The sequence below is a fragment of the Pseudophryne corroboree genome, chromosome 1 (assembly GCF_028390025.1).
Source record: "Pseudophryne corroboree isolate aPseCor3 chromosome 1, aPseCor3.hap2, whole genome shotgun sequence".
In the NCBI taxonomy this organism is placed as follows: Eukaryota; Metazoa; Chordata; class Amphibia; order Anura; family Myobatrachidae; genus Pseudophryne; species Pseudophryne corroboree.
The window spans coordinates 105,131,877-105,158,357 of NC_086444.1; the positions used below are offsets into that span (position 1 = coordinate 105,131,877).

At 44.6% G+C, this 26,481-nt stretch overlaps 1 protein-coding gene and 1 pseudogene across 1 annotated transcript in view; one reads left to right on the plus strand and one right to left on the minus strand.

Annotated features, from left to right (window-relative positions):
* Positions 1–12,509: 12,509 nt before the first annotated feature.
* Positions 12,510–12,628, plus strand: LOC134934343 (5S ribosomal RNA; annotated as a pseudogene).
* Positions 12,629–16,137: 3,509 nt separating this feature from the next.
* EMB (embigin) overlaps positions 16,138–26,481 on the minus strand; it is a 90,440-nt gene continuing 80,096 nt past the window's right edge. Inside the window, exon 9 of the mRNA XM_063961856.1 lies at positions 16,138–17,356. Within this exon, the coding sequence (XP_063817926.1) occupies positions 17,354–17,356 (3 nt within the window). The 3' untranslated portion in view covers positions 16,138–17,353. The remainder of the gene's footprint in view (positions 17,357–26,481) is intronic.

Sequence of the window (26,481 nt, forward strand, 5' to 3'; positions counted from 1 at the left end):
ATCTGTTCTCCCTATTCCTTCCCCCTTGAAGTTGGTCTTCTTATATCCATCTCCCCAACTGTCCGCTTGACCCTACTCCTTTCATCTCCCCTGCTCCCTCGCTCCTGCTGCCTGCATCCACCTCATTCATCTCCTCAACCTCTGTGCCTGCTCAGTCCACTGCTTCAAATATGTACTTGTGTCACCGTCACCCATCCTGAAGAAACCATCTCTCAAACCTGACTCTCTCTCTCTCTACAGCCCTATCTCTCTCCCGCTCGCTCCCCTCCGACACATTCTCTCTCTTCCTGTCTCTTTCTCCCTGACATCCTCTCTCCCTCTCTCTTGCTCCACCCTCTCTCTACTTATCTTTGGTTCCCTCTCTGTCTCTTTTCCTCCCTGACACCCTCTCTTGCTCCCCTTGCCCTCTCTCTCTCACTCCCCGACACCCTTTCTCGTCTCTCCTGGTCCCCTCTCTCTTCCTCTGCTCCCTCACACCCTCTTTTTCTCCCTTTCTCTCCTTCTCTTTGTGCCTTTATTTCTCTCCCTGATTTCTCTCTCTCTCTTTCCTGATTGTTCCCCCTCCCTCTCTCTCTCCCTAACACACTTTCTCTCTTGCTCCCTTTATCTCCCTCTCCCTGACACACTGTCTGTCTCCCGTTTGCTCCCTCTCTTTTCTTTAGTTATAGAGGTTGACACACACACACACACACACACACACACACACACACACACACACACACACCCTCGCTGCGTGTGAGATTGCAATGGCACCTTGCAGTGCGATTGCTGTGCGTGCAGACCGCTAATAATCATTCACTTGCATGAATATCAGCCAAAGTAAGCAATTATAATGAAGCTATAGTGCTATGTATTGTTTGAGGAAGGAGGGCCCAAAATTGGTATCTTGCTTAGAGCCCCAGATTTAAATCCACATCAGACTGGACAAAGATGTCAGTGGACCCGGCCTTGCGCAGAGCGGACGATAGCAGGTAAGCATATACACTGACCGAATGGGCGCTCGTTATTTCAGTCCTGTCATCCAGCTGGGTATTTGAATTTTCCTGCCCAGCTGTGACATCAGTTCCTGCAGCAAGTGTATGGGCGGTTGACAGATCCCTTGTACACACAGCCAGATGTGCCGATCTATCTGAAGCTATATCACCTATCCGCTGTGCTGCACAGCCAAAGCAATACGTCTGTGAACGTCATTCACAGACATATCGTTTGCATACACCCGCCGACTGGCTCACGATATATATTGGTACCCCGAACAGCTGATATATTGTCTAGTGTGTGCCCAGCTTTGCAGTAGATGAAGAACAGATCACAGTTTATGACCAGTTTATGCTGAAATCCAGGTAATTCCAAATGGTTCACACGACTTATTGTTGCCACTGTATAATGAATTAACCATACAATATAATGTATTCTGAATGCTGTTCTACCTCTGACTGACCTGTAAAAGGCAAGCCTGGATTATATCTATAAGGCTACCTAGACGCTTAATGCCTGGAATTGGAATTTGCATGCAGATTACAGGATAGGAAGTAGGTGTAATTGCTGTGTGTGTCCTAGGTGTCCATAAAAATTATCTGGGTGACAATTTTCCCAAATTATGCAATTTTTGATACATTAGCAATTAGTCCATGTCGTAGTCCCTGTTCAGCAGGGCACCCGGTCCGATGGTGGACAGTAACCATGTTGACACTAGATTTCGACATAGTCCAATGTCAACAGGTACCATATCAAAATCCTTCATGTCGACATGTTCACAGTGTTGACATCTGAAATGTCGCCATGTGATATGTTGATGCCGGCAGTTAGGGTTGGGGTGAGGCTGCAGGGGGGAAGGGGGATAGGTTCAGGCACTAGGGTTAAAGATTATGGTGAAGAGAGAAGTACAGACAGGAAGTGTCGCTCATTACAGGTCTGTGCTAGAAGTAGTGCATACGCCACCGCCGGGACCCAGATGTCGTCTCTGGAGACATTGCTGCTGACGGGAACAGGTACGTTACTACTGGTATTACCAGATACTGTATGTTAGGTTGACATTCTATCATGTCGGCATAACATCCGTGTAGACATGATAAATGGAGGCATGGTCACTGTTGACATGCTAAGCATTTTGACATTGCAACCCTGTTGACCTGCTTATATTGACCTGATGCATGTCGACCTAACATACCCATCCAGCAGTTTTTGAAAGGCAAAAGCAAGTCGCTTCCGTCATGGTGAATTTACTGCTATATGGCATTCTGTGACGGGTCATAATGCTACAATTATTATTATTATGAGGCACCCAAGTGCCAGCATTACAGTACCAGAGCCTGCTATGTACAAACAGCACTTCCAAGTCCTACAGGAGGGGGTGTTAAGGCAAAATTGGAGGCATTCTTTGATTGGCAGCTCCCAGCAATTACTCACAGGGCATTGATTTTGAGATGGCATTAGACTTTCCTATCAGCTGGGTGCTGTTTGCTGTGGCATGGGCAACAAGATAAAACATAAGCAGTTTAGTAAACTAATAAATATGACAGCTGAGACAAATGACCGCCTCAGGGGACTTTCACTTTCCTGTCCCATCTGTAATAGCCTGTGAGTTGCAGGAACCAGCACAATACCATTCAGGCCGCAGATTTAAAGTGGCAATGATTTAAAAAGCAAAAACCAACCTGTTTTTTTTGTTTATTTTTTATTGCCACATTAAATCTACATGCTAAATCTCTGCTATAGTGTCGGTTCCTGAGCCTCACAGGCTAATACATTAGGGACCCCTGAGTCCAAGTTTCTTTTCACTGGGATGGAAATACCATACCTCTTCCTCCACCACCTTATGTGCTGACATCAACAGATATAAGCTATCTCATAGTTTGATTTGCATAAAATTACTTTTTGGATTATTACTATACATCAATCTATATATATATAAATGCGAAGCCCTCACTCACAGACTGACTGACTCATCACTAAGGAGAACATGTACTAAGCAGTGATAAAAGTGTAGAAGTTAGCCAGTAGAGAAGTTGCCCATGGCAACCAATCAGCATTGACGTAACATTTATAATTTGCATACTATTAAAGTATACAGAGCAGCTGATTGGTTGCCATGGGCAACTTCTCCACTGCCTCACTTTTCCACTTTTATCACTGCTTAGTACATGTCCCCCTTATTCTCTTACTTCTCGATATGTTAGTAAGCTGAAATTTAACATAGGTATTCTTCAGATGGGAAAAAGGTAAACTACGTATAGAGGGGTGACATAATGACGTCATCACCAATGCGTGGCTTGCGTTGCATGAACGATAACGGCCAACTGGACAATCGGAACAAAATTTGGATTGCACCTCCAGTGTGTAGAAGTTAATAAACTACAAAAATGGTCCTGTCACTTTTTACCGTATCTGCTATGGGTGCTCATTGGGTAACACCAAGAACCATGGATTAATATTTACTTACATTAAGACGTCTCAAATTTACATCTCTATAGATTTACCAAATTATTAACACTCATTTATATGTACAACCGTGAAAATCAGAAACACCCGTGCGAAGAACGGGTAGAAGAGCTAGTATTAATATATAAACAAATTCACAATAGAAAACTATTCTTCAGGATGTACAGTAATGCTGCATACAATAGTAAACAAGGAAAAATGCGCAAATTTGCAAACGCTGCATATCTTCGACAGTATAAGGTTTCAATATTCCCACTGAAGATAGTGATTCAGTGCCCACCACCTGGGATGTAGTTAAAAGGTTGACATTGACAATGTCGAAACCATGTCGATAGTCATGAGGTCGATTTTGTCAAAATGTTGACAGGCAGCTTGTTAACAATCTGAGAATGTCGACAGGTTATACTGTATGTCAACATTGTCAGAATGTTGACATTACGGTTAGGCTGCAGGCAGAAAGGTTTGGGTTAGGCTGCGGAGGAGGATGGGGGGGGGGGTGATGGTTGGGTTAAGGTCAGGCTGTGGAGGGAGGGGGAGTTGGGAGGGGGGGTACAGGGTTAGGCGCTAGAGATAGGTTTAGGAGAGAAATACTCACCTGATCGCTGGAGCAAGGTAAGTCTGACTCGGGAGTCACAGTCACATGATCACCATGACCCGGACGATGCTGCTGGAGCCGCTGCAGCCATCAGGAGCAGGTTAGTCACTGCAGAGCCACCGGGGACAATTGGGTCATTCTGAGTTGATCGCTAGCTGCATTTGTTCGTAGCGCAGCGATCAGGCTAAAAAACGGCAGTTCTGCGCATGCGTATGCAGCGCAATGCGCACATGCGACGTACGGGCACAACGAACGATGCAGTTTTGCATAGGGTCTAGCGATGCATTTCAGTCGCACTGCTGGCCGCAGAGTGATTGACATGAAGTGGGCATTTCTGGGTGGCAACTGACCGTTTTCAGGGAGTGTTCGGAAAAACGCAGGCATGCCAAGGAAAACACAGTCGTGGCTGGGCGAACGCTGGGCGGGTGTGTGACGACAAATTCGGAACTGAATAGTCTGAAGTGATCGCAAGCGCTGAGTAGGTTTTGAGCTACTCTGAAACTACACAAAAATGTTGGCAGGCGCTCTGCGATAAAAACTTTCGCACTTCTGCTAAGCTAAAATGCACTCCCAGTGGGCGGCGGCATAGCGTTTGCACGGCTGCTAAAAACTGCTAGCGAGCGATCAATTCGGAATGACCCCCAATATGTCAATATTCTAACATGTGAACAATTCATCACTGTCTACAGAATACTGTATGATGACTGCACACATATGATACCACACCTGACCACCTGCAAGCTCATATGGTTGCACTGTGTGATACACAGTTGGGGCTGTGTCACGTGGTCATAATGGAAATAGCACTGATTGCACATAGGGGGTAATTCCAAGTTGATCGCAGCAGGACATTTTTTAGCAGTTGGACAAAACCATGGAGGTCATTCCGAGTCGTTCGCTCGGAAAATTTCTTCGCATCGCAGCGTTTTTCCGCTTAGTGCGCATGCGCAATGTCCGCACTGCGACTGCGCCAAGTAAATTTGCTATGAAGTTTGGATTTTTACTCACGGCTTTTTCTTCGCTCAGGCGATCGTAGTGTGATTGACAGGAAATGGGTGTTACTGGGCGGAAACAGGCCGTTTTATGGGCGTGTGGGAAAAAACGCTACCGTTTCCGGAAAAAACGCGGGAGTGGCTGGAGAAACGGAGGAGTGTCTGTCCGAACGCTGGGTGTGTTTGTGACGTCAAACCAGGAACGATAAGCACTGAACTGATCGCAGATGCCGAGTAAGTCTGAAGCTACTCTGAAACTGCTACGAGATGTGTAATCGCAATATTGCGAATCTTTCGTTCGCAAATTTAAGAAGCTAAGATTCACTCCCAGTAGGCGGCGGCTTAGCGTGTGCAATACTGCTAAAATCGCCTTGCGAGCGAACAACTCGGAATGAGGGCCCATGTGCACTGCAGGGGGGCAGATATAACATGTGCAGAGAGTTAGATTTGGGTGGGTTATTTTATTTCTGTGTAGGGTAAATACTGGCTGCTTTATTTTTACACTGCAAATTAGATTGCAGATTGAACACACCTCACCCAAATCTAACTCTCTCTGCACGTTATATCTGCCTCCCCTGCAGTGCACATGGGAGGTCATTCCGAGTTGTTCGCTATTTTTTTCGTTTGCACAAGGTATGCGCAAAATTGCGAACATGTTGCAAACTTGCGAATATCCGCCTCCAGCGTACTTTTGCTAATTCGTCCGCAGTATTACATAAAGTGGGCGTATGCCAAATGACATCGCAGTAATGCGAAACCATCGCATTAACACAAACCTCATCGTAAAAATACTAACTTTTAGTAGATTTACACATTTTTCTTAAAATTGCACACGCTTTTGGTTAAAAAACGCACAGCAATGGGTTTTTTTTCACTTTTAAGTTAAATAAGGCTCCACAAGCCTTCCTCAATTACGAATCCAATTTGTGTAATGATTGTTAATGGTCATGACCAATTAAGTCTCCAAATAATACCTGTCGAACACTTTGTAGGCATAATTTGCCATTAACATTCTAAATAAGTTATTTTTAATATAGATGTGGCAAATGTTTTTTTTTTTTTTTGTTGTAGACGTGTAGTGTGTGAATAAATGTGTTAACATGTTTTTAAAAACAATAAGCTCCTAACTATTTTTATTGTATATTTTCGGTATAAATTTTAAATTCACATTCTTAAGTTATATGTCAGAAATGTTTAAGTGAACCAATTTCTGCTAGGCAATCTGCAGTTCGTTTATTGCATAAATAAACACAACACCCGATTATCTTGAAACAAAAATGTTTATATTTTTTTTTATTTTTTTTTGTAAGTTTTTTTGTATTAATTTTTTTTTGTTAAACAAATTTTTGCATCACATCAACTGTTGCCAGTAAATGTTGGAGCTGCTGGCGCATGCTGGCCAGAATTTGGGCCAAACTTGTGGGATCTCCAACCGCAACATCTGAAATTAAGATGCAAAATAAACATTAATAACTTCATCACATTACCTATTATACAAACAAGGCACAAAGCACACTTTAATGCAGGCATGTCCAAACTGCGGACCTCCAGCTGTTTCAAAAATACATATCCCAGCATGCCTTGACCCAGTTTTGCGGACAGAGAATGCAAAAGCTGTGTCTGGCCATGCTGGGATGTGTAGTTTTTCAACAGCTGGAGGGCCGCAGATTGGACAGGCCTGCTTTAATAGCCAAGTAACTACATCATGGATGTTTTAATGTTAAAACATTAGCAGAACAACACACAAGCTTGCTCAGCAAGGTTTTTTATTTTTTACTTAAACAAAGTGTACCACACCATGGGGTCCATACAGTAATATGGGAGTTATATTGTAGATGGAATGTTACCCATAGCAACCAATCAAAATCAACATATTATCTTGTTGAAGGTGATACATTTTTGAAAAGTATGATCTGCTTGGTTGCTATGGACAAAATTCCAACACAAATAGTAATACCATCTTAGTAAATGTTGCCTCATGCAGGGATTCATTCACATCTGGAGTGTTTTTTTTTTTTTTTGGCCCTGCATCATCACACTGCATATCCACATCTTCTGAAGGACCACATATCGTAGCATGCCCACACTCCATGAAAGACTGCCTTACAACATAAGGTCAAACAGCTTTCTAAATGGCTAAATCTGAAATAGTAGGAGTGTAACTTTCACAACACAAATCACTGTGTCCTTAGCCTGCCTAACAAAGTGACTCCTGCGACTTTTTTGAGAAAATATTGCAATGCCCAAGCACAATCGTAAAAGAAAAACCACACAAAAAGTACCACGCAGGTCTAAATGTTTTGCATATAATGTATCACATACAAACCCTGTTGTGCAGCCAAACCTGTCGACATAGTGATTGTCAACCAGATGTAGACACTGTACATATAATGTTCCGCACACAAATGTAAAGGCATCATCCATACCATGATGAAGAAGACAAGCATTTAACCTTGACAAAAGATTGCCCACAGTAAAACACTGCATTTATTTGAGTATTTTTTTTTTTTTTACTTTAAAAAATAAGGAATGTGTGTGAACTTACTCTCCTCTGCCACTTGGCCACCTTCCTCAAGTTGCTCCGGGGCCTCTGCTGCCCATTCTGTTGGGGGCGAAGGTGTCTGGCTGGGGGATGGAGGCTGGATGGGTGAGGTTGGCTGGATGGGGGATGGGTGCAGGATGGGGGAAGGAGGCAGGATGGGGGAAGGAGGGTCTAATTCTGTGAGTGGATGGAAGGGGGAGGTCCTTACAGAGGGGGTTTGGGAATGATAGGGTGAGGCTGGTGGAGTGTTTTTTTGGGACACAGAGGGGGAGGGGGGCAGAGAGGGGAATTGGGAAAGAGAGTGGGATTGGGCTGGAGAGGGGGTGTTGGCTGGAGAGGGGGATTGGGCTGGAGAGGGGAATTGGGCTGGAGAGGGGGATTGGGCAAGAGAGTGGGATTGGGCTGGAGAGGGGGTTTGGGAAAGAGAGGGTGAGGTGGCTGGAGAGGGGGTGGTGGCTGGAGAGGGGGAGTGGGCTGGAGAGGGTGATTGGGCTGGAGAGGGGGTGTGGGCTGGAGAGGGGGATTGGGCTGGAGAGGGGGTTTGGGCTGGAGAGGGGGTTTGGACTGGAGAGGGGGAGTGGGCTGGAGAGGGGGAGGGGGAGACAGAAGGGGATGGGGCTTGAGAAGTGGCCTGTTGTGGGCTCCCAGCACCAGCAGCAGCACCTTGCCATTGTGCTCGCCCTAGAATGACATATGTAATATTTAGGTTTTAGCATATACATTTATAACATCAGCATTATCCTATTACTCTGTTCTGTCCCATGTTAAAGAGACAGGGGTAACATTACTAAGTTTGTAAAATGTTTGTACTGGTGATGTTGCCCATAGCAACCAATCATATTATACATACACTTTATTAAGCTGCTTCTATCAGATAATATATAGAATCTGATTGTTTGATATAGGCAACATCACCAGTTCTCAAAACCATCCACATTTTAAAAAAAAAACCCACTGAGCAGGTTATTGGGTTCAGTTGTCAGCCTGTGTAGCAATTATGCACAACAACATTCACTTTTGCAGAAGCACCTTGATATACAGTCAGTACTGCTTGCCCTACCCACACACACTCATGTTTATTCTACAAGTTTATTGTAAGTGTGCTAATTTTCACACTCTCACTTAGTGAAAGTATGCAAAGGTTATGCTTAAAATCTGTCATGTACTGAAATGTTACTTACTGTGCCCACGTAGGGTCCGGATTTGTTGTCGCAGCTCCGCCAACAGGTCCAGCGTACGCCTGCGGAGATCGCTCCAGCGCCTCTCGAGCTGTATCACGGACCTCCGGCTGCAGACGCGGGTCCGCAATAAGCGGCGGACCTCCGCGTAGGCCTCGTGCTTTACCCTGTTTGGGACAAAGTACCCTGCGCGGCCTACGCGGCGGTCCATCACTGCCACTAGTACGCGCAGCTCGCGGCGCATGAATGCTGCTGCGCGCATCATGGTAATGGCGTTTTCCATATATGGGCTTATATTTATAGTTTTTGGTTGCATGTGATTGGTTGGAAATGTATGGTGTCATCTGTAATCAACTTTATTGATATGTGTACATTGATGTGCAGGACAGTTTGTACAGTTCTCATGGGCGGAGATTCGCACCCGCGGACACACACACACACACACACATTCAGATATGGCTTCTCATCAAAAACAGGTTAGTCTTCACATATATCTTAAAAAAATAACATTTTGTTTTTACAAAAAACCATTGGATACAATAATCTTCCACAACATATATGGAAAGGAGAATATTATATAAATAAAACTACTGAAACAATATAAAATATTCTCTAAACTCACTCAGAAATGTGTTCAGAAATGTCCACCGTGCTTCAGTAATTTTACGCATACACCCACACACAGGTGCATGCAGGGCGTTCACATAGCCAGTGCAGCAATTACTGGACCAATTAGCAAAATATACACCTGCACGGAATTCCGCACCGGAAAACGCAAGCAGCTATAAATACCTGAACACTCGTGCATACACACATGCTACCAGCAACATGGCTACTCGTGAGCAGACGGCAGCAGAGATGGACGAGGTGCAGAAGCAGATGGCAGCACTAACACAGAGAAGATTAGCACTGCGGAGGCAGATGCTTGATTTTGCAAATGCAGACTCAGAAATACCAGGACTATACAAACTCCTTCTGCTACCCAGGAGTTAGGAGTGAATCCCCTGCCAGACATAGCTAGTGGGGAAACTGAGGGTGATTCTGGACTAGCAGCTCAAACACAAACTACACAAGCAGCTAGTGAAGAGGAAGATGGTGATGAAGGTCAGGATGATAGCTCACAGGCTACTTCCAGAGAAAAAAAGAGACAGCCCGCATTCACTAAGAGGGAGTTACGGATTTTGGTCACACAGGCCATGCAAAATATACAGCGAGGACCCAAAAACATGGGTGCTGCAACCAAAGACAGAATTTGTAGGGACATCACTAATTCTATTAATGAAGTCGGCTCAATAGTCCGCACCTCGCAGGAAGTTCGAAGACGGTAAGTGTATATTGCCAGTCCATTTTCTGTGCCAAGTATTATTAAAAAGTAACTTAGATGTGATGTTGCCTATAGCAACCATAGCATGTGTACTATATATTAAAGCAGGTTTCCAAAATTTAACACTACCTTGCCCCTGTTTTTCACCACATATGTAGTTGGGCCGACTTCAAATCCCGCCTGAAGGGCAAGAGGTCTGCGGAGTGGAATGCCTCGAGGGCAACAGGGGGAGGACCAGCTGCCACTGTGGAATACACAGATCTGGAGGAGATAGCGATGGACTGTGTGAGCTACGAGGAGGGGGTTGGGGTGTCTTATATGGACACGGACCTGCCTGAAATACTCCATGCACATGACTTGACAGGTAAGTTTACACACAGTTTTTTTTTAAATATTTTTTAATGTAAACAAAAGTCTCATTGTTTTTATCTACTCTTTTTCCACTCATTCTTCTATTTGCTTTGCACATAACACAGCACAGGGGGGTGAGCAGGTAGAGTCACAGGAGGGTTATGTGGCTGAGGCTGAGGTGGAGGGACGTAGTGTGTCTGGCAGTGTGGGACCACAAATCCCACCCATCCAGATTCCAACTGGCCCCCTTCACCCAACCCTCTGCTATCCCGGAAATCCTGACTGAAATAGCCAGGTATGGTGAGAGCCTGAATGCTTTTCAGGACAGGATGCTCCGGGAGGTAAGCCAGATACCTGTCCGGCTCACTGAGCACAGAACCAGTGTGGAGCAAGGTGTAGCTCAACTCTGCCAAGGTCTGGCAGAGATCAGGCAGGGACAAGATCAACTCGCCTCCTCCTTCCATGAACTTCTATTGCCCCTTCACCCATCTCATCTGCCCCCCCCCCCCCCCCATTCTTATTTACTAATCACTCTCCATTCACATCCCATTTATCCCGGGTATCACACATTCTCTTCCTCCATTCAAATATCGATTCAGTCACAAAATCTATCTATATAAACATGTTATTAGGCAGTATAACCAACACATGTGTATGTATATACTAATTTTCTGCCCACTTCCGCTAGGCTGACATCCAGCCAGCGGCGCTTGACACATTGTTTTCACCTGTGTCTCCTCCGCTTTTGCCCTTTTGCCCTTTTTCCTTTTTCCCATAATCAAGATGGCGTCCATATTATCGCGAGATCGCGTCCTCCAATCAGACCTTCAACTCCGGCTGCACCTCCGCTATCTCGTTACCTAGCAACCGCTAAGTACAGCGGTAATACGCGGCTCTCTCTCATTGGTTAATTACGCCACCTGCCGCCCTTTAATAGCATTCCAACCCACCCTACTGTACGGAACCAGGAAGTGAACAAGCCCTAAGGGTGAAACGCGTTTTCTGCGGGGAACTCCGTCCACACAGTCACATCATGGCGCCATCCTAACGGATCATAACTAACTCACTGGAGATTCGTAAGCTCCTCTAAAATCACTGTGATTACCCTTGTTGTAAGGATCACTTTCGTTAGACTAGCCAGCACTCAGCCTCCTATGTATCTGAGGCCATTCTGTGAGTCACCTAATATCATTGGTTTTATGCCAGCATTTGTTTTGGTCAGTTTATTATTTTTTTGTCTGCTCTGACATTGTCTTCTATGGATAGGGACAAATTGTTTATGTCCTATCAATTTGCTATCAGTATTCCTCATGTCTGCAACAGGATCCTAGTCTTGTCCTGTGCAGAATACTAATTATTTCAATTTCTGTGTCATAACAACTGGGTTATATCAACTCATATAGCTTCCTCTATTAGGGGTTATATTATTTACATCAGATTCTGTTTATGTGTATCTCATATATCACTTATCTTTAAGGGATACATTATTTGTATTAACAATATCATCATTTTGCATGGTACAGTACACCGAGCAGTTCGTTTTATGCTGCCGGTACCGGGTCATATTACCCAATACAGCTTACTTTTTCATTTTCATTTTCATCTTCAGTTTCAATTTTATTTTTTTCACTTTTATGTTTATTTGTATGTTTATTTACTCTTTAGGGGTTATATTATCTGTATCTTCATAAATAACCTTATATACACTCTATCGCTCAAGGTTAACAAAAAACCATTATTTGCCTAAGGTTACAATTTTTTGACGCCTAAGAACGTCTGAGGTCGGTTATTGGGCTCAGCCCCACCTGTATCTCTTATACCTCCTAATTACAGCTTAACCTTTGCATCATCCAATTACAGATACTAACCTTAATATCTTTGTAATCCTTTTTTTTCACCAATTTTCGTGGACTCTCATTCACGATTCTCGGGATAGAGTACCACACCAGTGGAATCTCTTAAACCGGGTCTAACGTGGAAAGCAGATCCACATATTTTCACGTACTTATCTCATCCGCAATTCCCTTTTCTATCATCTTTCAATTTCAATTTCTTATATAGGTGCACTCTCATTGGTGTACACATAAATCCCTACGACCATACCACGCTGTCAGTGCCCGATCTCGTCCGATCTTGGAAGCCAAACAGCGTTGGGCCAGGTTAGTATCAGGAGAGGTGACTGCCTGTGAATACCTGGTGTGGTAGGTTAGGAATTAATTTCCTCTCTTATGTGACCAACATACACCAACAGCAGTATCACCACTAATTCTATTTTCTCTTTCATATATTGCTTTCAATATCTATATCAACTGACCATAACTTCCTGCTCACAATTCCTGCCCGCAAATAGGGCTATGGCATGCAAATAATACTCAGGTGTATAATTCCTTGAGTGGTGACCACTGATTACCATTCCAGCTAGTTCCAGCCTAATTATTTTGAAACTGTGTTTTGACTAAAACCCCCGGTTCCATTAATACAGAATTACTGTACTGGTCAGGGGAAATGGGGGTATGACTACTCTATGTCTACAACCCTTTCCATACTCTTATGAATTAAGAGACCAGAACATTTTTATTTTCTCAATAATCTCCGGTTATTTTACAAGATTTGTGGGAAGTTCATCTTGTTTTAACTTTATTATTAAAAGTTATATCTTAAAATATTCTCCTTAATATTTTCAAGTATCTTCCTCTATTTAAGAGTGCGCCCACACAAGAGCCTTCTGTTCTCTCCCATTGCATATTCCATGAACTTGCCAATTCCATTCGGCAAGGGCTCCAGGACATCGCTGTCTCCCTTGCCCACAGTGGCAGAGAGCCAGCCACATCGGCTCCCTCCCCTCCCCCTGCCCAGGAAGAACATCCCACTGGGCAGGGCCCTCGAAGGTCGCTCCGCAGACCAAGCCAAGAAGAACATCATCAGGCGGGGGAAAAAAAGAGAAAGTGAGGTCTCTCCAGATGGGCAGCACCCATGTTTTACATGTTGCCTCAATGTATTTTTTGATTTTGGCTTGTGTGTCCAGAATGTAGAACTCCCTCAAAGTGAAATGTTTTCTTTAAATTGTAGCCTGTGAGTTATTTGTGCCTACACCTGAGCCATCTTCCTCTTCCTAGCGTGCTGTGTATGTTTGTGTGTTTGTTCCGGAATCTACCTCAGTTCCCCTAAAAGTTTAGTCTGGCTGGGGGTTCACTTACTTAATTGAAAAAAACAAATTCTGGCAGAATAAGGGGTTACCATAGTACTGGGTTCTGCTATGTGCATTTGCCCAATGCCATCTGCTTGCTGCTATGTCCATCTCTGTATGTGATGCTCATTTGTAGCCATGTTGTGTTGATTTTGAACTTTATTTGAAGTAAAAAAAAATTACTTTACAATTGTTTGTGTGTTTTATTAAAGGTTAGGCACTCATGAAAACTGTGCCCTGTAAACTTGAACATGGCATATTGACATTTGTGGAACAAGGGAACAATCAGAATATTAAGACAAACATTGCATAGTGTAATTTTAAATCTGTATGCCCTGCACAACACTTAAATTAACATATACAAAAAAACAAAAAACAAAAAAACTTGGGTTACTAGGGGCAACATGCCATAGTATTAGATATGGACACATATTGTTAAGTTAAAATAATTGTTTTTTTTTTTTTTAAATAAGTCACATTAAATGTAGGCTGCATTATGGTGCTCATGTTATTTGGTATGTACAAAGGAAAATGTCTATGTTGAGAAGATTTAGCTGATGTAGTTTATTAGTTAGTTTAGTCACATTTGAGATTATAAAACAAATAATTTAAACATGCATTTAACATCAGTTAATTTTTATTGGTTCAAAAAATACAGTGCATTATTTGTGAGTGTGTCAGATTTGTTTGGCCTAACAAAACAAATATGAAGTGGTCATATAATTGCTGCTTGTATTATTTTGTAAGAGCAGTGTTTTGCAAGTAAATGCTCAACAGGTGAATTCAGTTGCTAATTAATTGCTAATTAGAGCAGACACACACTTGTAACAGTACTTTGCAAGTGCTGAGTAGCTGCAGACTCACTCTTCTGCTGCGTGAAGATAGCGAAAATTTGTTATGTACTTTTAACATAGGATACGCATTTTTGCCAAAAACACGCCTACTGCTGGATGCATACTCCCACACTAGCCGCCCACTTTCACGCCCATGTCGTAGGATTGCGAAGCCGTGCCTCTGCCACGCCTCCGTCACTCCCCGTTTTCGTTTGTGTATTACGAGCAGTTTTCTTTGTAGTAATTCTCACAAGTGTCATATCGCTATGCTTTGCGCATGCGTATTTCCACTTTTGCGCATGCGCAGTTTGTGGTTTTCATGCCGTTTGCGATGCGATGATCCGCTGCGAACAACTGGTTTTGCCCAACTGCTAAAAAATTTCCTGCTGCGATCAACTTGGAATTACCCCCATAAGCTCCTGTCATATCTTTCATAGCCATGGGGTCTTTGTGGCTACCTAGAAACCCAGCCATGGTGCATTAACCAATTTATTGTTTCACTGAAAGCAAAAAACAAGTGACGTGTTTGTCTTTAGAGTGTTAGCACATATGCACATGGCTAAATTGATAGAATCTGCAAGAAATAAATATCTCCTATCTATCTATCTATCTATCTATCTATCTATCTATCTATCTATCTATCTATCTATATACATACATACATTTTCACAGCTTTGAAATTATAATTCATTCATTTTATAGACTTTTTAATAATACAAGGGTCACTTAACAGACAGGTGTTAAACGTTGAGCCTACAATGTAACAAGATACAGTATACCATTGTGATAATACGATACATTAGGATATAGTGTTAAGGTAACATAGGGAGAAGGGTTCTGTAATCTCTGGAATTTGTAGACATAATGTTACCATTATAGGGGGTCATTCCGAGTTGATCGCTCACTAGCAACTTTTTGCAGCGCTGCGATCAGGTTAAAACTCTGCAAAACTGGGCATGCGTATGTACCACAATGCACAGGCGCGTCATACGGTACAAAGAGGATCAGTGCTGGGCGATGGATTTAACGAAGAATCCATTTGCACATCCGATCGCAAGGTGATTGACAGGAAGAGGGCGTTTATGGGTGTCAACTGACCGTTTTCTGGGAGTGTTTGGAAAAACGCAGGCGTGTCCAAGCGTTTGCAGGGCGGGTGTCTGATGTCAATTCTGGGACCAAAAAGTCTGAGGTGATCCCTCAGAAACTGCAACTAACCTTTTTGTGCGGAGCGGCTGCAAAAGCGTTTGCACACTTGCAAAGCGAAAATACACTCCCCCATAGGCGGCGACTATCTGATCGCAGCGCTGCAAAAAGTTGCTAGCGAGCGATCAACTCGGAATGACCCCCATAGTCTCTGGCAACTCTACCAACACATAAAATACAGTATCACTGAATAGTCTTATTTTCACATTATTGCTTTTTAAAAGTAGATATACATTTACAGGAGTATGTATTCCTAATGAACAATTCCTAGGGCACTGCCAACCAGGTGACTGCGTACAACCAATTGATATGCAGCATCCAGCAATACAGACATACTGTAGACAACATCTAACACAAATGACATATACAGTATGAATAGATTTCATTCCCTGCTACAGGACGAAGTGATGTATAGCATACCTCCCAACATGACCCTCTCCAGGAGGGACAAATTGCTCTGCTCCTGGGCTTTCCTGTTAATGTATTATTGCTGAGATCTGTGTTAAACAGGTTACTGGATAAGAAAGGTGTTTCACGCAGGTGATGGCAATCATACATTAAGAGGGAAGCCCAGGAGCAGAGCATTCTGTCCCTCCTGGAGAGGGTCATGTTGGGAGGTATGGTATAGTTACGTTTCATGAGTCTATGGCCCAACCAGGCAGTGCTGGAATGGTGACTGCACCCACTGTATAGAAGCCATTACCATATAGTGGATGTTTGGAAGAAGGGATGAGTACAAGGCAATTCAGTGGTCTGTCCCAGCATTCACCTCCAATGCTGTGTGTACTGTGGAAATTTTTTTATATGCAAAGTAGCCTATGTAATACACAGATAGCCCAAGTCTAAAGCTGGGTACACACTGGGCGATGTATCGGCCGTTCTCTTGAACGGCCGCTATATCGCGGGTCCGTCGGGCAGTGTGTACCGGCGATATGTCTGTGAACTCTGTCGTTCACAGACATTGTGTCGGCCCCGCAGCACAGCCGACGGCCAATATATCTACCGATATATTGGCGCATCACTGTGAGTGTATGGGCGTGCGGTCGACCGCCCGTACACATGCTGCGGCAGCCAGCGGTGATTGACAGCTGAACTGGGTGGGCGTGTGTACACGCCCGCCCACTTCATGACGTCAGTCCCCGACGGATCGGTGCAGGGTGTATGCACAGCACACTGCCCGATCCGTCCATAGCTATATCTGCCAAACAATTGATCGGCAGATATATCTATCAGCGTGTACCCACCTTAAGTTTGCTGCATAATATTGCACATCTCCACCCTGTGAAACTATTATTGTGTACAGCTCTAACCCATAACATGTATAGCGTATAGGCAATCCTTTCACACAGACTGCTCTATATAGGAACCCGTCATTGCATACAGCGTTCATTTAAAAGACACCTCCATTTATTTTTATGTTCAAACAATTGTATTTAATATTCCTCTTGTCTTTGGTTGAAAAACAGCATTTAAAGCGATCTGCTTCCCTGCAACGTTATAGGGGATGGATTCCCCTGCCTGAATTTCACAAGTCCTTGCGATAGGCCGCAAGGTTCGCCAGCAATGTGGACTACGTGGCCATACAGAAAAATGCATCAGAAAATAGACAGGGATTAATGACGTGACGCCGGTAGGAACGGGATTCAGTTCTGATGACTGTAAAGTGCACGTTGATGAAGGTGGATGTGGAACGCTGCGGCTCACCTGCTGTCACTGTATAGGGAAGACACAAAGAAACATAAGATGAGGGAGTGGATAAGGAAGAGTTAATGTCGGCTACATTGATAGCTTCCTCGCCACCTTTTGGTACAGTGATACTGAGCAATAGAATATGCAGAATGCCTGTCATGTCTTGTACATAACGTGCAACGTCTTCCTTACTGCTTGAGTGACATTCTATTATTCCACCTTTCAGAGCCGGCCCTAACCAATATGATGCCCTAGGCAAGATTTTGGCTGGTGCCCCCTAGCACCGCTGCTGGCTCCACCTCTGACTTTGCACCTCTTTCCCAGCACCATCACCCCTCACCCATAGCAGTCCTTATTTTGGTGTTTGTACCCCCTATAATTTAAATAGGAACAGTTCGCACATTTGGCGCACAGCCCAAAAAGGGGGGTGTTTTTGCTGGCAAGGGGCATGGCCACACAATAGTAACCCCAATTCCAATTACGCCACACAGTACTGCAACTTTATTCACATTTGATCATGCGATAGTGTCCATAATTCATATTACATCCCACAGTAGTATCACTTTACCTTATAAACGTTACACCTCACAGTAGAGCTCCTTATTCACATTACATCACACTGAATTGCTCCTTATTCACATTACACCACAACCTATTGCTCTTTATTCACATTAGACGACACAGTAGTGCCCTTTCTATACGCAACGCCACATATATATATATATATATATATATATATATATATATATATATATATAATGCACCTTATACACATAATGCCACACATTAGTAATGCATTTATACACACAATTCCACACAGTCATGCCCCTTACACATATGAGACACATTATTAATGTCCTTATAAACATAATGCGCCTTACACATTATGACAACCTTTATTAATGCCCTTTTACACATAATGTCCCTTATACATATGTCGCACATTATTAATCCCCTTATACACATGACACACATAGTGACCCCTACACATTTGCTACACATTAGTGCCCCTATACACATAATAACACACATACAGTAGTACCCTGTTACACATATGCCGCACATTATTAATGCCCTTATACACATGACACACATAGTGCCCCTTACACATATGTTGCACATTATTGATGCATTTTTACATGACACACATAATGCTCCTTACACATATTCTGAACACTACTGCACAACCAACCCACTCACACACAGCACTCACACTGCCACTAACACTGTGACCTCTGCCTCTGCCTGGATACAGATGTGTCCTCATAAATCTTGTCTCAATGCTAACGCCGGGCATACCTTTTTTTTAATGAAAATGCATCTTATTTGCATTGCTATGTGGCTAGGATGCACAAGTAGCTTCTGCTGATTAAACGGACATGCAGGATATACTGTGTGAGAAGACTGTGGCTGTATCTGCATATGAAATGCTACACACAGAATATAGGCATGCCGCATATCATTTTAATCAGCAGAAGCTGCTGATGCCCCTAGGCATATCAAATGCCCTAGGCAATTGCCTAGTTTGCCTATGCCTATGGCCAGCTCTGCCACCTTTCAAGATTCAAACCCAGAATTCCCATTTCATAGCTCTAACTTCTCCTCATGCTCATGGCTCAGAATATTACTCACTAATTACACTTGTTATCTCCCAATCACATTACTGTCTTTATGACACTGGGCCTGATTCAGGTCCCGACGGACTAGCGGCACATGTTGCAAAGTACAGATTTTTAGTACTAAGTGCATGGGCCGGACCCAGTCTGGGCATGTGCAGCATGGGTCTGAGATGCAGCATGCAGGTTGGCAGCAGACTGTTAGTGATTGACAGTCTGCTATTGTTTGGGGGAGGGGTGGCAACGACCTCCATTTCCCATAATGAAGATATGTTGCCACCACTGTAGTGGAGGGACAAAGCCAGGATCTCTGTGGGAGGATATTTCCTGGCCTCTCTGTTGTATGTGTAAGAGGCTGCTGCCCCCTGCTGCACTAATTTATTAGTGCAGGCACTGCTGCTTCCATGTAAGCACCAGCGATAGAAACTCCAAGGGTGTTGGGGATGGACACCGGGATCCCATTCGGCAGAATGCTGGCAGCAAGAGTGGGAATAGCCCTGGTGCAGCTGTTGGCATTCTCGGCAGTCGGAATCCTGGCGTCAATATTCTGACCGCCGGGATAATAACTACATCCCCTCCAAGCACATCAGAATCAGGCCCTTTATCCATTCCATACACAGACTGTCACAATTAGAGATTGTACACATGGGTGTTTCATTATTACAAAGATAATAGATTACAATATTACTAAAGGATAATATAAAGTTAATCTTGACATCAATTTTCTTTCATTTATCTAATAAGAATAAGGGACAGAAATACAGATGGGACTACAGTTATCTTGGATAGTTTGCTGCGCCTAGGCACAACATGATTTATTAACATAAACCCTTCATCTATTGTTCTCAGCTGCAATACAATACAGAGAACAATACAGCAGGGGATTAAGTCATTACAGCAGGGGATTAAGTCTGACTGCCCAGTCTCAATTAATCCTATTAAAGGTCAAGATAAACGTGGACCCATCTGTAGATAAAACTGGTTAATGAAGTCTTTGTGTAATCATAGTAAAATATCTCAGTGTGAATGGGGAGGAAACGTCTCAGTCCATTATCAATGCTGCCACTTATTATAATTCCTCATCTCTCTTGTAACACAGCTCCATTCCGAGCCCCCAGATCACCTTAGTATCCAATTCTTGAGTCACCCTTCCTCCTATGCAGTCTATTCAATTGGTGTCAGATCCTCTCCGATGGAAGGATCCAACACTGCACTATTCAATTTCCGGGCATTTCCGACAGGTTTAGCCCATTTTCGATAATGCCGATCCGACTTTTTTTAAAGTCACATCAAAACAGGCCAAAAACCTGTCGAAAATGCCTACAAACCCGGCAAAATCCGTGGATTAGCCGCAGATCCACGTGTTTTCGAACAAGTCAGAAAAACAGCAACTGACTTGAATAGATCGAATCCAGATTCAACCTAAAGAAAGTCGGAAAATGACATTTTTCCGACTTGACGAATCAACTGAACAGACCCTGTCTGTATTACACTGGTGATGATGGCAGTGTGATTAGCTAACACTCTTCTAATGAACATCTTATAAACTTGTACACATGCATCAGAGGCACCATAGGCACAAGCACTATTGGAAGCCACCACTAGGGGCGCTGCATTCACCCCCACCACCTCCTTCACGGTTTATACCATTTGTGGAGCGACAAGATGGTGAAATGTTCTCTCCTTGGGAGTGTGATGCTGGGCTCTGACATTATATGCCAGCGTTACACTCCCAGTTTATTACAAACATGGAGGAGAATAAGGCGGTAGATCTCAGGTAAGAAGCTTACCTGTGTGAGGACACCATGGTGAAAATAAAGACTCACATTCAGTGATTTAGGCACACTCTAATCCCTGGCACCCTAGATAGCTGTTACAGTACACCTAGATATGTATGCGCCACAAAGGCAAGGGGGCATGGGTTTGCATCACCCTCCTGTTTCCATCACTCTGGGGGCATGCTCAGTGCTCCATGAGATGGTGGTCTGCCCCCCAGGCTATCCCCCAATAAATTCCACTGCTTGGCTCATATGACAAGTACAGTATACAGTAAAGCAGTCGCCCATCCACATCTCTTATACTGCACTCCCAACACACATTGGGGGTCATTCCGAGTTGATTGCTAGATAAAAATGTTCGCAGCGCAGTGCGCACACCCGACGTACTTTCACAACAGCCGATGTATTTTTACACAAGGTCTAGCGAAGCTTTTCAGTCACACTGCTGGCCGCAGAGTGATTGACATGAAGTGGGCGTTTCTGGGTGTCAACTGACCGTTTTTCGGGAGTGTTCGGAAAAACGCAGGCGTGCCAGGAAAAACGCAGGTGTGGCTGGGCGAACGCAGGGCGTGTTTGTGACGTCAAATCCGGAACTGAACAGTCTGAAGTGATCACAAGCGCTGAGTAGATCTGGAGCTGCTCTAAACCTGCACAATTTTTGTTTGTAGCCGCTCTGCGATCCTTTCGTTCGCACTTCTGCTAAGCTAAAATACACTCCCAGTGGGCGGCGGCATAGCGTTTGCACGGCTGCAGAAAACTGCTAGCGAGCGATCAACTTGGAATGACCCCCATTATACGTATAGAACTTTACTAACTAAACAGATGTTGCCAATCATGGCTGTTGGAGGAGAGAATAAGCAGCCTGTACAACTAATAACATGTCCTACATCAATGCTCAAGTGGGTCTATTTATGATCATATTCAAAACCCAATAATTATAATTTCTTTATTACGCTTATCTCGGCAATAAGAAATGATGGAACTCCAGGATCTACCATTAAATACCTGTGGGAGCAGGAGTTCTGCAAGGAGCTCGCTCTTGTGACGTGTTAGAAGCAAAGTGATCTCTAATGTGATCACATCACTACTTCTTTGGGACCTACAGATCACACATGTGTGGGCACCCATTGCCAGGGAGAGATCCCTTTCCCGGTAATGTTGCAGAAAGTAATCCATAGGCTCCAACGCCATCTAAAGATGGTACTATCTAGCAGGCCTAGCTATTCCAGAGCTGGGTAAATCCGTCAATAAAGCAGCCAACAGAGAAACCTATGGGGGCTGCTTTTGCACTCAAAAACAGGGGATCTTTATGGTCAAATACGAGGGACCACAGCAAATATCTCAGATATCTGCTACAGGTCGTTGTACATACACTAGAGGGAAGCTTAAAATTTGCAGGTACCCCTCAAAAACCAACGGGGTCATTTCGACCCATTCGCACGCTGCAATTTCTCGCAGCCATGCAAACGGGTCTGAACTGCGCATGCACGTGGGCGGCAATGCGCAGGCACATCAGTCGCCGGTGACGGGCGTCGCCACGGACCTTGCGAAGAAGCCGTTCACAGCGGCGAACGAAAAAAGATTGACAGGCAGAAGGCGGACCTGGGCGGCAACTCACCATTTTCGAGGAGTGTCCGGAAAAAGATAGGCATGACCAGCCGTTGTAGAGGAGAGTTCCTGATGTCAGCTCCAGGCCGGATCATCGCAGCGGGTAAGTCCTGAGCTGTGCAGAGATTGCACAAACTTTTTGTTTGTGCAGCTCTCAGCACAAGCGATTGCACCTCTGCACAGCCCTAACCCCCTCCCCTGTAGGCGGCGATTACCTGGTCGCAGCAGTGCAAAAAATAGCCTTCGTGCAACCAGGTCGGAATGACCGCCCAGGTCTTATATGGGGAAGTCCCACAAAAATGAAATGACAAATAGTCCCCTTTGTGATGGCTTCACTGGATGTATTTGTGTAGTGACTATGGACTTAGGGCTTAGGGGGTCATTCCGAGTTGATCGCTCGCTAGCTATTATTTGCAGCGCTGCGATCAGATAGTCTCCACCTATGGGGAAGCGTATTTTCATTTTGCAAGTGCGCGAACGCCCGTGCAGCCGAGCAGTACAAAAAAGTTTTGTGCAGTTTCTGAACTTACTCAGCCGCTGCGATCACTTCAGCCTGTTCTTGCCCGGAATTGACGTCAGACACCCGTCCTGCAAACGCTTGGACATACCTGCGTTTATCCAAACACTCCTAGAAAACGGTCAGTTGACACCCATAAACGCCCTCTTCCTGTCAATCTTCTTGCGATCGGCTGTGCGAATGGATTCTTCATTAAATCCATCGCCCAGCACCGATCCGCTTTGTACCCGTACGACGCACCTGCGCATTGCGGTGCATACGCATGCGCAGTTTTGCCGATTTTTGACCTGATTGCAGCGCTGCAAAGAATAGCTAGTGTGCGATCAGGTCGGAATGACCCCCTTAATTCAGTAAGGTTTGCAAATTCTGCTAATTAGTGTGAGAAGTGCTATCCAGCGATGCAGGAATCGCAGCGACTGCAACAGTTAGGGTCAACCCCTGCCTGCACAGCCTGGCTGCGAAGACAGGCGCACTACCGCCATGTTTTTCCCCCGCAGCAGCTGCGTGTGACATCACACAGCCACCCCATAAAAGGTCCAGACATGCCTGCATTGTCCAGACCACTCCCCCCTAATGCTGCCGCCCCCCCACCCTCCATCCTCAACACCCGCCGTTGTCGGGATGTGACTGCACTGTGAAAGTCGACGCACATGCTGTGTGGCCGTAGTGCATGCACAACAGTCGCTCATTCACGATTTTCGGACTATTGCAACTGAACCTGCATTACGCCCTATGGTGGTCATTCCGAGTTGATCGCAGCCAGCAACTTTTTGCTGCTGCTGCGATCAACTAGCCACACCTGTGGGCGAGTGTATTTTAGCTTAGCAGAGCTGCCATCGCTTGTGCAGCCCTGCTAAGCTAAAAAATGTTCACAAAAAGCAAGACAAGGCCTAAACTTACTTACCCTGTGCGATGGATCCAGCGATGATGGGGCCGGCTTTGACGTCACTCCTCCGCCCTCCGTTCTCCTGGGCACGCCTGCGTTTTACTCACCACTCCCCAAAAACGGCTCCAAACGGTCCGGATCCGCCCTGCACCGCCCTCTCCCTGTCAATCTCTTTGTGGTCCGTCCTGCGACCGCTTTCTTCTTAAGCCGTGACATAACCTGGCGACCCCTGTCGCCGGGCAACGCCAAGCACGCGCACTGCGGCCGCCGCGCATGTGCATTCCGCACCCGTTTGCACCGCAGCGATAAACTGCTGCGTGCGACCGGGTCGGAATGACCCCCAATATGCAGAATAGACAAAAGATGTGTACAGGGTATACTGTAGGTTGGGTCAGATACATATGAGCTGGACATATGTGTACAGCTCAGAGCATACAAATGCCCAAGGTTATTGTAGTGGCTGGACAGTGTTAGTATAAATCACATTACCCTATTTGTACACAATATAATAAACCGTCATATACACAAGAGATAACAGTGCAATGACAGATACTAATAAGAATGTAGCATTTTCAGTATTAAATGTAATGAAATCCAAACACTGTTGTTTAACGCTCTAAAAGTCAAACAGAAATATTCTTTCCTCCAGCAGTCCAAATGGAAATAACGGTTACGCAATGCGAGTAGATGGCAACAACTTAATATGACATGGACATGATGCTGAGGATGTAGCTACTATGAGCTGGAAGGATCAGTATGAAAGAAGCCTTGTGGATACAGTGGTTAGTGTTGCCGACAGTCATCATCATCACTACATAGCATTGCACCGACATAACTGCGGGAATAACGTCGCAGTTACATGAACATGCCCTTACTGTCAGGGCCAGTTCGAGCACTTTTTGCGCCCCGGGCATGACATGGGGGCGTGGCTTCATACAGGGGGCGTGGTCAGTTACGCCCCCTGTACACTATGGCGCCGCTGAAATGATGTGCGGTGCACGATGACGTCAACGCGCATCGCACATCATTACAGTAAAGGTCCTCTCCACAAAGGGAAATTAGACGCGTAGCGTCTAGTTTCCCTTCACAGCGGACAGCGGGCAGCGGGGGGCACAGCAGCAGCGAATCTTGCCATGGTGTGGCGCCCTCCGGATGGTTCCGGCACCCTCCGGAAGGGGGCGCCCCGGGCAAAAGTCCTGCTTGCCCATGGCAAGATCCGCTACTGCTTACTGTACATAGCTTATGTCAGCAAAACACAAAACTCTAGATACGTATGTTTGGTGCACCTGCGCAATATGCAAAAGCATACAGTGTATCATGGGAAATAAATGAGCCCGGAGTGAGGTTGGGATGTACTATGCAGGAGTGCACGATTATTAAACTGTTATAATAGAATTGTTTCCCATTAATAATTTATGGAATGTATATGCATTGTTGTTTGTATAACACCAGAGTTCTTTCAGTACCTACAGGCAGGGGCGGATACCCCCCAACCATCCTGCTTTAGGTGGGTCAGTCCTGCTTTTCAGGTTCCTGGTGATACTTCAGCGAAACGCGTCAAGAAACTCCTAGCTAACCATGATGCCATTACCACAACCTTTTACTTAAATTCTGGACCAGGATCAGGACTTCATTACTACATGCCAGTTAAAGGGACAACCAGCAGACGTTTGTATGGCGGTCTACCTCTTACTAAAGGACTGATTGGACACTTGTCACCACCAATCATATTAGGGACATTTTATTAGGTTCTGATTATGGTGGTTAAGCTTCATATACCCAGTGCATTTATTTACTCCATTTTATAATGATAGTTAAGCATTTATAGCAGAATTTATATTAAATATATGTATTTAATTTTTATCCACAAGCTATACTCACTATTATTTATATACGTTTATTGAATACTCTTTTAGCGCTGATTTTTTTTTATTTGTTGTATTTATTTTATGCTCTGGATCATTGACAGCTGTTGTGCTTTCCTCAGCAACTCCCCACTGCATGCTCCTGCAGCAGGGGTGGGTAATTATTTCAGCCTGGGGAGCCACTTAACAGTTTCCAGTGAATATTCAACGGGCGCACACTCAGAATAAGCCCCTTTTTATTGATATACAGTACTGGTGTTTTCCTGCTGTAACTCCAGACACCCACCATATGCATTATGTATTTAATTATTCACATATTAATAATGGGGGCCGGCAAAAACAGACAGAAATGTCTAAAATAAATAAACAGAAGAGCCTTAATTCAAGTATGACAGACATGAGCTGATTGGTTGGTACTTTATCTCTCTACACTTTATCACTCTCGAAAGTTGGATACATCTCCCACAGAATGAGTTTGGTCGTGCGATCAGATTTTATTCTCTCAAACAAGACATATTAGGGGTCATTTCGAGTTGATTGCTCGCCAGTAGTTTTTAGCAGCCGTGCAAACGCATTGTCGCCGTCCACAGGTGGAGTGTATTTTCGCTTTTCAGAAGTGCGAACGCTTGTGCAGCAGAGCGCCTGCAAAATCTTTTTGTGCAAAACAAGACCAGCCCTGTAGTTACTCTTCATGTGCGTTGATTCTAACGTTGGTGGGTTGGCTTTTGACGTCACACACCCGCGCAGCGTTCGCCAAGCGACGCCTGAGTTTTTCTAGACACGCCTCGTTTTTCTAAGCACTCCCTGAAAACGGTCAGTTTCCACCCAGAAACGCCCACTTCATGCCAATCTTCCTGTGTTCGGCCACGTGACTGGAAT